The sequence below is a fragment of the Lepidochelys kempii genome, chromosome 7 (genome assembly GCF_965140265.1).
Source record: "Lepidochelys kempii isolate rLepKem1 chromosome 7, rLepKem1.hap2, whole genome shotgun sequence".
NCBI classification, from domain to species: domain Eukaryota; kingdom Metazoa; phylum Chordata; order Testudines; family Cheloniidae; genus Lepidochelys; species Lepidochelys kempii.
In genome coordinates, this window is record NC_133262.1 from 57861727 (window position 1) to 57875116 (window position 13390).

The 13390-nt window shown below is 42.2% G+C and overlaps 1 protein-coding gene across 6 annotated transcripts in view; it reads right to left on the reverse strand.

Annotated features, from left to right (window-relative positions):
- Positions 1 to 603: 603 nt before the first annotated feature.
- Positions 604 to 13390, reverse strand: part of ZFAND4 (zinc finger AN1-type containing 4) — a 48027-nt gene continuing 35240 nt past the window's right edge. For 5 of the 6 annotated variants that reach the window (XM_073353016.1, XM_073353015.1, XM_073353012.1 and 2 more), the window contains 3 exons: positions 13312 to 13366; positions 7585 to 7702; positions 604 to 3247 (listed from right to left, as the gene is read on the reverse strand). In XM_073353016.1, the coding sequence (XP_073209117.1) occupies positions 3112 to 3247; positions 7585 to 7702; positions 13312 to 13366 (309 nt within the window). In that variant the 3' untranslated portion in view covers positions 604 to 3111. The remainder of the gene's footprint in view (positions 3248 to 7584; positions 7703 to 13311; positions 13367 to 13390) is intronic. The other variant, XM_073353013.1, reaches the window with a different exon arrangement.

Here is a 13390-nt window from a genome sequence, read left to right on the forward strand (position 1 = left end):
TTCGCATAACTCACCCTGAAACTGAACTGCAGTAATCCAAGTTGGTGCAGGCTCACTCATCTGTGCCAGTGCATGCAATCAGCTCCCTCAGCCAGAAAAACCTCCTCCTCTGATCAGCCGAGTCTCCTCTGCTTCCCTACAATTTTCCCTTCAAACTTTAGCACAATTCAGAATGAGCTCAATCAATGTCGGTGTAAGACGGCCCAGCAAGCATCTAAACTGCCTCACTCGTCATGGCACAAGCAGGTCTAAGTCACGTCCACAGCAGTCAGCACTCTCCGTTCTGAGGGTTGAGAATGCCAGGTAAGGAAACAAACCCTTTGATTCTTCACCGTGGATAAAGGAGGTTGGAAAGGTTTGTGTGTGTGTGTGTTTTACATTAACAATTCAAGTCTTGTCTACTATGGAAGCCTGTGGCGGCAGGAGACAGAGCAATTCCATCCCAAGGGATAGAAAGTGAGATAGGGATAGACTAGTTTTTACCACGGCCACCTCCAGCAAGAGAGCAGCGTTGGCATTCCTCATAGTTCTTAGGTAAAAACTAAAGCAGGCAAAAATAAAAAAATAGAGGGGGAGGGGCACAAACCAAGGTCACCTTGAAACTGCCATTGTGTAAATGCTTTATAGTACAATCTAATTACATGATCAAATAGACTCAAATACAAAAGCTAAACATTTCTCTACAACAGATGTGTAGCATTGTGGAGCACTGTCTACTACTCTGTGTAGTAAAGTGCAAGTCACTTATATGAAAGTTTACATGGTAAACACTCCATCATACATTCTAACACAGGAGGAATATGGAAAATTAGTTTTGTAATTAACTGTTTTATCTGCTAATTGCATTTAAGGCTATGCTGCTGGTTGAAAAGGGTGTATACAGAAGAGTGCTCACAATAAGGAGAACTTAAAACTTATTGTACAAGAAACATCAATAAAGATACAAGAATGGAAAAAATTACTAGAAGTATGTAAATCAGGAAAATGTTGTACTATATTTGCTAAACAGTGAGATCATGCAATTAAGACTAGCATGATGCACAGGCACAAAGGGGAAGAGCGACAGTTGCAGATGCAAACTTAATGTGGGCATTTCCTGATGTGATCACTTAGCTTTTTCCTGGATTTTATTATTTTGATTACAATGCCTTTCAGTAGAAAATTTAAAGTTCAAAAGACCAAGAGCACAATCCCTAGCAGAAGCCTTCCATGCCATGTTGATGTGTACTGAAATATTAAAGAGTTTTTAATATTAGGGCAGACCTTGGCGTCTGTATTTAATGGAAAGGGCAGAGCATCAAGGTGATGTGTTCACAGTGACTAGTGTTGCTATGAAGGGGGCAGCTGTCTTTCATACTAGTTGGAGCTTTTACCTGAGTGTGGCCATAACTGAGCCTTGAGGTGTCAAATGCATGGGTCCTATGGCCAGATCTGCGCCGTCACCCCAACTGTGGCCTTCTGAACAACCATAAATAGGATTGAGCGCTTTTTTCTTTTTAAATAGCCATTGCTATTTAGGTATCCTAAAGGACCTGGAGGCTGCAAGTGCCCTCAATAAAGGGGAATGTTACAGAGAAAGCGAGCTCTTCAACTGTTTCCCTCTTCCTACCAGGAACACACTGTTTTGCGTGGATTCAGTTTTAGTCACCATTGAAATACCACTCTCAGCAGTAACAGTACACAACCGTTTAGGAAGTGAAGGATACCATACCCAATTAGTCAGTGAGGGAATTTAGAAGACAAGAGAGTGGACAAGTTATCCAAGTCAGAACTTGACTGCATGTCTGTTGAACACCCTACGTCTTCAGAAGTGCCATGACATTGTAATGGCCAGACATGACTGGGAGTGCAGTTTTAAAACATATTCATAATAAGGCTCCTCTAATAGCATAGTGCCCCAGTACCAGACCGGGATGTTTTAATACTTAATGAGTAGAAGGAGAAATGGTTTCAGTAGGTGGTGCTCTAACACTACTTTCTGCAGCACCTCTGTGTTCCTTGGAGGTCTCCCCTACAGGTACCCAACCGCCCAGTGCGATGTTGGTACAAGGTGGTAAAGGCTGCCAACAATATTGCCTGGCGTGTTAAACATCTGCTGAAGTCTGGTAGCACCTAGATTTGCTTGGTTTGACTGGCTTGTTTGCAAGACAGAGAGACTTTCAAGATGCTCAATTTTGGCCTAGCTATTCCCACTAAAGGGGAGTTTTACCACTGATTTCAATGAGAACAGAGTTAGGGCAATGCTGTAAGCTTCTGAGAACGCTCCCTTCACTTCCAGCACCCTGTAAAATATTAAAAGTTAGTACTGAGCTTATGATAAGCGCATGCAAACCAGAATAAAATTTAATATTTATTAGAATTTCTTCTGGTAACAGCACTCAACATCTTAACAAACCAAGTTGTGAAGTTTTAAAAAAATCTAGGATTACAAAAAAAGTTAAAATAAGTTGTTCCTTGTATTTAATGGCAACAAAGGGAATTTTCTATTAAAAAAACTGCCATATAAAGAGTAGTATTTTAAGAAATAGTGTGATTACCATGATATGTTATTTGCAGAATGGATACACAGTATATGAATGCCAATCTGAACGGAACAGAAGTGCAGAAAGTACCACACTCTTTGAAGCTCTGGACAGGTGGTTCGAAGTAAGGGGGAGACTTCCTAGTGAAATAACTTAAGATACCACACAATGGACAAAACACAAGGTAGAGTACAGAGACATTACATGACACCCTCATTACAGCACCCCCTCAAGTCTGGTTATACAGTAAATATGAAACTTAGTAAAGTGCATCTTTTAAAGACTTGTCTAGTGAAATAGCATTTTCAGATATAAAACACTTAACACAAGACGTGCAAGAACAGTTAAAATCATAGTGTACGTTTTTAAAAACTACTTTTTAAACTTTTGATTCACTAAAGAATAAAGGTGTCAGCTACAGTAGTGTTCACATTATTCTTCAACCAGATGCATCCTCATGTGCTTTTGTTACTTGGCAAATCTTTAGATATGGAGCAGGGCAAAATAAATGCAGTCGAAGCAAATGCTGCTTCTCTCAATGTAATACAATTCCGCCACGGCAGCACAGCCACATGCAGCACAACCATGGTTAGATTTTGGGAAGCTTTGGTGCACTAACGACGGGATTAGTTTCCTGCAAGTACCTCCGCCCCGCACTCTTGTAATCGTAGGTGCAGGTGTGAGTCTCTGCATAGCGATGAGTTGCACAGAAGTTGTTTCCACATCTGAAGAATGAAGAACATGAAACGTTAGGACTCACCTTCCAAGAGCCTGTTTCTCTGTGACACTCAGAAGATGCCCTTTGCCTTGCCCTTCCTTCCTTTCTGGAGTTACTGCTCCCCCCAACCCCTGTTACTGGGTCACCACTGCAGCTCTCTTCCATGGGGAGAGAAGGAAAAGACTGCTTTGGGTATGAGCTGGCAGAAAGGTACCCAGCATTGCTCTGGCACTTAACTCCAATCATTCCAGCTTTATAGAACCATCCCAGAATGTGCGCAGGTGAAATGCAGGAATTCGATCATCTTATCAAATGCCTTCAGCCAACACAGGGCTTCACTGTGTTCTTCTCTGAAGACTGGACACAGGCTCAGCCCAACAGTGCTAGTTTCTGCTTTGACACAGTGCCCCTTTCTTTCAGTGAACCCAGATCACTAGACAGGTACTCCATGAGCCAGGGGCAGGGAAATCAACCGACCATTATTTACCTCTTAAAATCCAGCCACAAATATTACTCCATCCCAGGCTGGGATGAACATGGAGGCACAACTACAATTCTGCTACACGAGATGAACTTTGCCTCTCCCCGGATAGCAGCAGCAGATACAAGTTAAGAGAAGGGAATGGTTTTGCCTTAGAATTTGACAGCTTGACTAGCTAAAATTCCTAGCATGACAAAAGGAAAAAGGGCACACTGCAGTCTGCTGCTTGGGGAAAAGGACTAAGGGTCTGTCTCCATGGCAGTTAGCTTGGGTTGGAACGTGAGCATTACCTTCACTTGACTCCCAGCCACACACACAAATCTCTAGTTTGAGTAAAGTCAGCATGCTGTAACTAGCCCGTCAGGGGTGGGTGGGTTGAAGCTCAAGTGATGCTGATGCTTGAGCTAGCAATGCAGTGAGGAAGCAACACCATGAATTACAACTCAGCAGCAGCCAGTCAAATCACTCTGTGCAGCTCAGGTATAGTTGAGGCATGATCCCTCTCACTCAAATTAGTCTAGCTCAAGTGCAGTAATTTGAGTGTGCTAACTCAAGCTAACTATTGCAAGAAAGACACACCCTGACATAAGCTCTCCCCAGCCACAGCTTGTGGCCCTTTGCCAAGGCAGTGGGAGTGTAACAGACTGTCAAAACGAATGTCAAGTCATAAGTACTTATTTCAGGAGGTTTCTGAGTTTGCGTCTGATAGTAATGTGTTCAGCTTTAAGACCTGATTAGGCTATATGCCTACTCTATTTAGTTTTCTGGGTTCTTTGTCCCATGTTCCTGTAGAATTTTATACTGATTTTTAGGTCAATTCCCAAGGTCTATAACTGGAAGTTCTCTTGTACAATTACATTCCTTACCTGGTTGTCATTCTGTTCTAATAGAGGAACATCTGGATCTTTTTAGGATCTCAGGAGTGACAGACCCTATTACATTTTCAGGCTCAAGCAGACCACTTAATCTAATTCCACGGGAATCTCAAGATATTCCCTCAATACAGAAATGTGTAACTTCTAAAATCTTTACAAAACCAACAGGCTTTAGAGAATCAGTCAGGAGGCAGTGCCTCATCCTTCCGTCAGTCCCCAGTGCCAGCAGCTGCAACGGAGACTGTCTGCCTCATTGACAAAAGTTAAGTGAAAAATCCACACCCCTGACGGATCTAGCTTTGCTGACCCAATCCCCACTGTAGGCACAGCTATGCTGACAGAAACATGCTTCCATGGACCTCACTACTGTTGTGCAGGGAGCTGGTGTTCCTACACTGATGGAAAAAACCCTTTTGTCAGGGCAGGCTGCAGCTACACTATGGGATTATGATGGCATACCTATGGCACTCCAGCTATGCTGGCATAGTCTCTGTGGTGTAGACATACCCTTACTTTAGCCCAATCTGGTTCAGGTGTTTCCTAAGGTTTCTCTTAAGATAACTCAACGCTACTCAGGAACTAAAATCTAAAGAACAGATTCTCCTGGACCCATTTTTGATATTTTGGCTAACAGAACTTCTTAAAGGGAAGACAGAATGGAGGTGGGGAAGCCAAAAATTGAGATGCTATCATTGTATTAGGGCAGAGGTTCTCAAACTGTGGTCCGCGAGTTTGATTCAGGTAATCCGGATAGTTCCCTCTAAAGTGTGCACCTGGGCGGCCACACACAACAAAATGAAGGCCACCCACCTAATTAGCGGAGCTGTGCAGGCGCGGCTCCGCTAATTAGGTGCCTGGACCCTGGAGAAGATGCACATGTAAGGTGAGGTGGTGGCCTTGTGGGGAATAGTGTGGAGGGGGCAGTGGGGTGAGAAGAGAGCGTGGGGGAAATTTGGGACGCGCAGGGCTGTGGCGACCAGAGAATGAGGCGACTTTCCCCAGCTCCCGGGCTGTGGCTGCCAGGGAGAGATGGCCCAGCTTCCCAGCCTCAGCTCTGTGGCGGGGGAGAAACCCCTCTCCTTCCCAGCTCCAGCTCGGGGGCTGCCACAGCGGGGAAGAGCAGGCACATCCATCACATTAGAAAGGTAAGACTACTGACATTAAAATACGAGTTGTGTGCTTCTATTTGTAGAACAAAAAAAATTATTATTAAGGGTTTTTTTTTTTAAATATATAGCGCTTTTATCCAAAGCGCTTTACAATAGTTAGCTATTGGTACAAACAACATTTGGAAAGATCATTAAGTGGTCTGCTGAGACCCTCAGCAATTTTCAAGTGGTCTGCAAAAAAAAAAGTTTAACTACCGAAAACAGTGGTTCTCAAAGTTAAAATTCTTTTAGAAGACCTAATACAGGACAACTCTAATACGGGGGGGATCACACCTTGTGAAAATGACTCAAGATCTATATGCCAGTATTTCTCCCTTGACACACAGTGAAGGTTTATTTGGATTTACTGTCAATTTCTTAAATTCTCTGGATGCTTTAACTGTTTAATATGAAACCTGATTTGAGAGAGCGCAACTGAATGCAAGATACGTGGATGAAAAGTAGTAAAATTTTATCTGAAGACAAACATCCATCTCTTTACTGAGTGGCTAAGGCCACCCAGGCTCATTTGCCTTCCAATCTTTCTTACTTGGAATGGAAACAACGCAGAGAAACCCAGTCAAATAATGGCTCATAGATAAGGTAGCTTATTTTTATGATTTGGATTACACCAATGCTCTTTTGGCACGCCCTGATTTTTACATTATGAGGAAGTTGCCTCAGAAACTAACATCGTTAGTTCTAGTACTGACTTTTTGACATTTTCTTCTGCTAATTGCCCCCTTTCTTTTTTTGTGAAATGCACCATTATCACCTTGACCATATCGATTTGCTTTGATTTAGCACGTGGGGTTAATGGTAAAATTTATTTGCTTTGAGAGGGAATAGTTTAACACATTTTTCTTTTTTCCTCAGTATGTTTAGATCGCACAAAACAAACAAAGATTCCCATCAACCATTTTAAACTTTAGTGGTTTATCTTTCCCCACCTTTAGATTGTCTGACTTTATGAAAGCTAATTAAAAACAGGATAAATCGAAGAGTGTTCAGCAGCGACCGCCGTTTTACACAAACTAGACCACATTTAAAAACAGTACGTTGCTGAATACAAAGTAATAAAGAGGTGTTGCTAGCTAGTCGTTTTGGCTTACCCCAGGGTCGAATGTAACCCTAGAAGTCAATCAGACACACAAGTTGGGGAGGTAATATCTTTTATTGGACCAACTTCTGATGGTGAGAGAATGAAGCTTTTGAGCTTACACAGAGGTCTTCTTGAGCTCTTCAAGCGAACGGAAGAAGAGTTCTGTGTAAGCTCAAAAGCTTGTTCCTGTCACCAACGGGATAAACACCAATAAAAGATATCACCTCCCCAACTCGTCTCTGGAAATCCTGGGACTGACACAGTTACAACACTACTGCATACAACTTTGAAGTCAATGGCAGATTTACACAGAAGTACCAACCAAAGCAGCGTATTCTCCAAGTTGCTACAAATGTATGTTCTTAAGTTTCTCTCACGGATGATGGAATCTTAGACGCGTTCTTCCCACACTAGTTTGTATTCTCCCCACCATCATGCTCTCTTGGCTACACCTAGCGAGCCAAAGTCTCCTGTGAGCCCAGACCTCTTGACTGCAAGGGCACAGGATGGATACCCCCGAGAACAGAGAATACATTCTCTATTTGAACCTCATTTCTCACAGTTGAGGAAAAGTTAAAGTCATGAACAATTCTCTCAACTTGTTCTGAACACCAGTTGCCTTGTGGTTTACCAACCTTTAGAATTACTGTACCTTCCAGAACACACCCACCCACACCCCCCACCCTTTTGTCTGATCACAGCCATACCTTTTAACCATTTGTTATATACTCAGCCTACCTGCATTCATAGCTGGTTGCCAATCCGGTTTTCTTGCCGCAGAGAAAGCAGTGCTTTGTAGTTCTCTTTTTGGTTTGCATTGAACCATTCACAGGTGGGAGATGGGTTGCTTCACCTGCTTTCAAAGGTAAAACACGTAATGAACATATTGTATAGTTACATTTGCTGTTAAACGCTTGTATTTCAAGAGAGGATATTCAACTACTCCCACAGCCAGAGAACATATTTTTGCCTTTACCTAGCACCTTTCAAAGGGGGCTCCCAGCCTATTTTACAAGCATCAGTTAAGCCTCACAGCATCTTAGGAAAGTGGAAGTAGGCGGTGGGTCCTGACATACAAGAGGGGTTATGCGACTGGTCTAAAGTTTACCTTAATGAAGGGCAGAACCAAGCAGTGCAGCTCCAAGCCTGTCTCCCTGCTGCACTGTGTGTGTTTTTATTTTGTGATTGGAACAGAATGCCTTGACCACTGGTGACTTTCCAGTGGAATCAGTGGACTGTTGGGATGTACCCAGTATAGAGCATATGCAGCAGCAAGCAAACTCAGAGATGTTTGCCCTTTAAATGTCACAGTATAACAGGTATCTGGCTATGTTAAGTGAACATTTTAAAGTTTTTCAGGCATATTGCAAGTGAACAGGAAAAAGAAGGCATGAAACAACAAGACACTCATTTTCCCCTTCACCAGAGATTTGAACACTTTAGTCAGTCACCTTGTCCATGCACACCTACTGTATGATGCTATGTGGCAAGTGATGGTTAGCAATCAGGAGAGGAAAATACCAACCTATACAGAGGATTATAAATGCATTTCTACTGCACTGATCACCACAGTATTTGGATGCTCACAGCACAAGCCATCAGTACACAAGTACTTTATGTACGGCACATCTTAGTTTCCAATAGCCAGTCCTGTACAGATGTAACTGGCAGCAGACCAAATTCAGCCCTAAGCTAAACTGACAGCTCCCAGGGCGTGACTGGGAGTTGTAACCTGCTTACACAAGGGCTGAGTTTGTCCCCACTGAAGCTACGGCTGCTTGGCATGGAAGACTTATTTCTAGATCTAGCTAGTTCACACCATCAGTTTCATCCTCTAAAACTGTGCTCAATTTACTGGAGCCATTTTGGGGAGCCGGTTTTGTCCCCAGACACTTACCAGGGGGTTTCAGTTAGCCCAGTTTGGGAATGGTGTTGAGAGCAGTATATAATATTAAGGGTTTATACAACAGGGTAGGTTTAAAAGTATTTTTCCTACTGTGGACCACACAAATTCATAGATCCCAAGGCCAGAAGGGCCACTGTGATCATCTAGTCTGACCTCCTCTATAGCACAGGCCAGAGAACTGCCCCAATATAACTCCCCAAAAAAGAGACTGCCTCATGGACAAATGCCCTTCCATCTGCAATCAAATAATATCTTTGCTGCTCGTACAGCAATTGCTTACGTGGAGAAATAATATTAGGTTTTAGCTCATTGTTAGCTGTCTTTAATGTGTTATGGGAGCTGGAAATAAGAGAAGCCAACACCATGTGACTAGCCAGCCCTCCACAGACCACTAGTGATTTGCAGAGTACAGTTTGGGAACTGCTGTTTTCAATACTGTCTTGCTCTTTCCAAGGCGATTCACCAGGCTGACAAATTTACTGTAACATCAGCCACTGAAGAGTGAAGTTTTCAGCACACTGCAGGAGACCATTAGCAATTCGTTTCCTAGGAAATCTCCCAAGGCTCTGCACAGTGCAACACCAGCCTCTCTTCTTCTCAGATGTCTGGAACTGTTTGCAAGACATGCTGTTTGTTGGCATAACAGTGGTTTTCAACCTTTTTTCATTTGCAGACCTCTACAAAATTTCAAATGGAGGTGCGGACCCCTTTGGAAATCTGAGTGTGTCTGCAAACCCGCAGGGGTCCACAGACCACAGGCTGAAAACCACTGGCATATCGTGCACCAGGCTAGACCCTCTGCTGGTGTAAATTGGCATAGCTCTATTTAAGACCGTGTTGCTAGTTTATACCTCCTGAGAATCTGGTTCACCATGCTTTGCCACAGATGCTTGAAAAATAAATGCCTGGTAATAAATTTGACCCTGCCAGTCTCTGTTAAGACTGCTTAGATCTGATCTTCCAAGTGCATTCAATTGCATTTCATCTGATTATTCAAATGCTGCCACTTTGAACCACTCAAAATGCTTCAAAGCAGATGAAGGAGAACACTGTGTAAGAGCCTATTAAATATACCCAAGCAGTTTGCAAACAAGATTGTTTGCAGAGTTAAAAAGACAAACATACCAGAAGTCAAGCTACTTGGCAACCAATAATAGCTGGAGATTACAATACAGTATACATATCTCATACGATGGATGTTCCAAGAGTAACAGAGTCAGCTAATGTTCTCACAAAGTTATATGACCTACATGTACAAAGTCTACCATATACCCCTCCCCCAACTAAAGAAAACCTGATAGATTTTATTTGTAAGGCCCTTCCAGTCAAATACATTGTTCCGCACAGATAACAGCACCAAGAGTGGAGCAACAAAAAATAACAAACAAGTTTTGACAATGCAAGCGCTATGGCAAGCATGTATATACAGCCATGTAGTAAGTCCAGAAGGAGGAGAAACCTTAATATCCCACTTACCCTTATCGGCTGTACACGATCGCAGAGGAGAAGGAAAGAAAATAGTACCAAGTCCTACAAAACATTCACTCCCAACTCACTTTTTGGAGTGGACTACATAAGCAATAGCTTCCTTGACCCTGGTGAGTACCACTATAGCGCACACGTACTCCCTTTAGACTGGAGATTGGTGCTAAGGACACAGACTGACATTAATGTAGCTTTGGATTAACCAACAATGATACCAGCAGTGGAAAGAAGACAGAGTCCACTGCCTCTGCCCATTGGTCTTCTGCAGTTGTCACCATGAAAGTAAAAGGATTCCCTTGTGAGGAACAAGATCTAGTTGATTCATCACAAATATATTTTAGATCTTATTGCTCATCACTTTTTCCAAAGTCATGCTAGGTGGAGGAAAAGACCGTAGGACAACTGTGAAGGGTGTGAAGCAAAGAAGGAAAAAACTGTCAATCATGCTCAACTGATTTCTTAACTCCTAAGTAAAAGGAGTCACTGCTATTGTGAGCGAGTTCCTTGGATTTGCCTGCAGGTTTAGGGATTGCCTGCAGGCTCTGAAAGTTAGAAAAACTAGAGATATTCTATCCAACCCCAAAGCAACAGTCCTAACTACCTAAGAGGTCTTGCCTGCACTAGAAAGCTATGCAAGGCTTGAAGCCAGTCGAGGCCTTCCCAGGCACCTGCTAGTGAGAAAGGTTTAAGAGCTTTAAAAAGATGAAAAAACCCTTGAGTTTACTGAGCCAACACAAAAATAACTATTAAAGTTAGTCTGAAGACAAAATGAACACATTGATACTTTCCTTGAATAAGGAATTAAATATAACCAAGAAGCTTATCACCAGGACTGTGAGAAAGAATGGTATTCATCATTACAGGGCTTACTCTGCAACACACTCCCTGAGATGCATAACTGACTCTTTAAGGAAAAAGGTTCACAGAGACAAAAGATCTGGTGAGGTCTTATCAGGCCACGTGCTGGAGCAATCATTGCTTAAAGCAACAGTAGCTAGTAGCAGTATCCTTCTACCTCTGTCCCTAACAAATAGCTAGACTTGTTTCATATGGCAGAGCTACTTCCATACACTGAACTAGGCTAGGTGCATACTGTTCTTGTTCTCTAACAATGGAACTACAAAAATTGTTCAGAGAAACATCTGCTTACATACAACTGAGTTTTAATCACACACCAATGACCGTTTAACAGTCAGATTATCAAAACATACTAATATTCAAAATGGAACCAAAAATAAGTATGTTATTCATGAGAACTTGTCCAGAGATAAATACTCCCCTTAAAGGATATCTAATTGTTGGATATCCAAATATAAAACACTTGCAAGTTACAATGATATTCTGAATACTAAGATCTTACCACAATACCTACAACTGTACATGCATGTAAAAGACAGTATACCTATCTAAAAGGTCTGAATCATTTACAAGTACAGTGCATTAAAATCTGTCCTGCTCACTTGAAATTCTTAAGAGTATATAACTCTAAATGAAGTGTGCATCAACTAAGCTATTAATGTTAAAACTATCTTTAGGCAAACACATTATATAAATTATTGGCAGTGTTAAGTAGAAAGCAGGCTACAACTGAAATACAAAATACTGCAATAAACAAATCTTAATCAACAATGGTAAGAGTTTTGTAAAAACAAAAAAAAAGTGGGATGAAACAAAGCAAACAGGCAATTTTTTTAAGACCAGGTCTACACTACAAACTTACATTGGTTTAACCATGTCGCTCGGGGTGTGAAAGAGCCATACCCCCGAGCAACGTAGTTATACCAACCTAACCCCCGGTGTAGTCAGCATTATACTTCTCCCGTCAACATGGCTACCACCTCTTGGGAAGGTGGACGAATTATGTCAACGGGAGAAGCTCTCCTGTCAGCCTAGTAGCGTCTTCACTGAAGTGCTTTAGTGGCACCGCTGCAGCATTTTAACTGTAGACCTGCCCTAAGAAAAGGGTGTATTGACAAGGAAAATATGGCAGCTAGGCATTAGGAAGCGTACAGGAACAAGATGGCAGCAACAGGTAAGAGCTTATTTTATTAAATTAGAATATAGATCAAGATTTGAGCTTGGATCCCCAAAGTCGGGCACCTAAATCCACATCTAGGCATTAAACATGTGACTTGATTTTTAGTAGATATTGCACATTCACAACTCCCCACTAACACAAGTAGTGTGCTCTAATAATAAACCAAACTCAGGACCTTACCTGTAACCCTCAACTCCCACCCTGCCCTCACCTGCTCCATGTTTCCTATTGCAAGGTCTTTCAGGACCCAGTCCTGCACACGTAAGAGTAACTTCACTATGTGAAAAGAAAAGGAGTACTCGTGGCACCTTAGAGACTAACAAATTTATTAGAGCATAGCTTTCGTGAGCTACAGTGGATGCAACCGATGAAGTGAGCTGTAGCTCACGAAAGCTTATGCTCTAATAAATTTGTTAGTCTCTAAGGTGCCACGAGTACTCCTTTTCATTTTACAGATACAGACTAAAACGGCTGCTACTCTGAAACTCTTCACTATGTGAGTAGTCCCACTGACTTTAATAGGTAAATAATTGTTTGCAGGATCATCCCCTTTACATTATAAACCTCAGTGTAGAGAACGTGTGTATTTTTGTGAATGATGAAGAACACTCTTGGGCTCTCAGTGAACAAAAACAATGCAGCTAAAACACAGCTACACCACCACGTCCACGCTCTTATATAGCGCTGATGGAAAGTGCTTTAAAAAGAAGGGCAGTATCATTACCCCCATTTTACTGATGGGGAAACTGAGGCACGGAGAGGGAAGTGGCTTGCCCATGGTCATCCAACAGGGCAGTGACAGAGCCAGCAATACTCTCCTGGGTCCCAAATTCTACCCAAGGTCAGAATGAGATCCATGTATGAAAGCACAACTCAAAACATTCAGGTTTAATCCATTCTGTAAAAATCCAGTACAGAGAAAGTGTTTCAAAGCTTTATGCCCTACACAAAGGTATAATTCTTGCTCTGTGTTTGATAACTGGGAAGAGACTTAAACAGTCAACTTCAGCTCTTTAAACAAATTCACATTACTTACCTACTCTTTTCCCTGAAGCTGCAACATTTCCATTCATTCCAAGCCCATGGGCAGACTAAAAACAAGAATATTTTAAGTG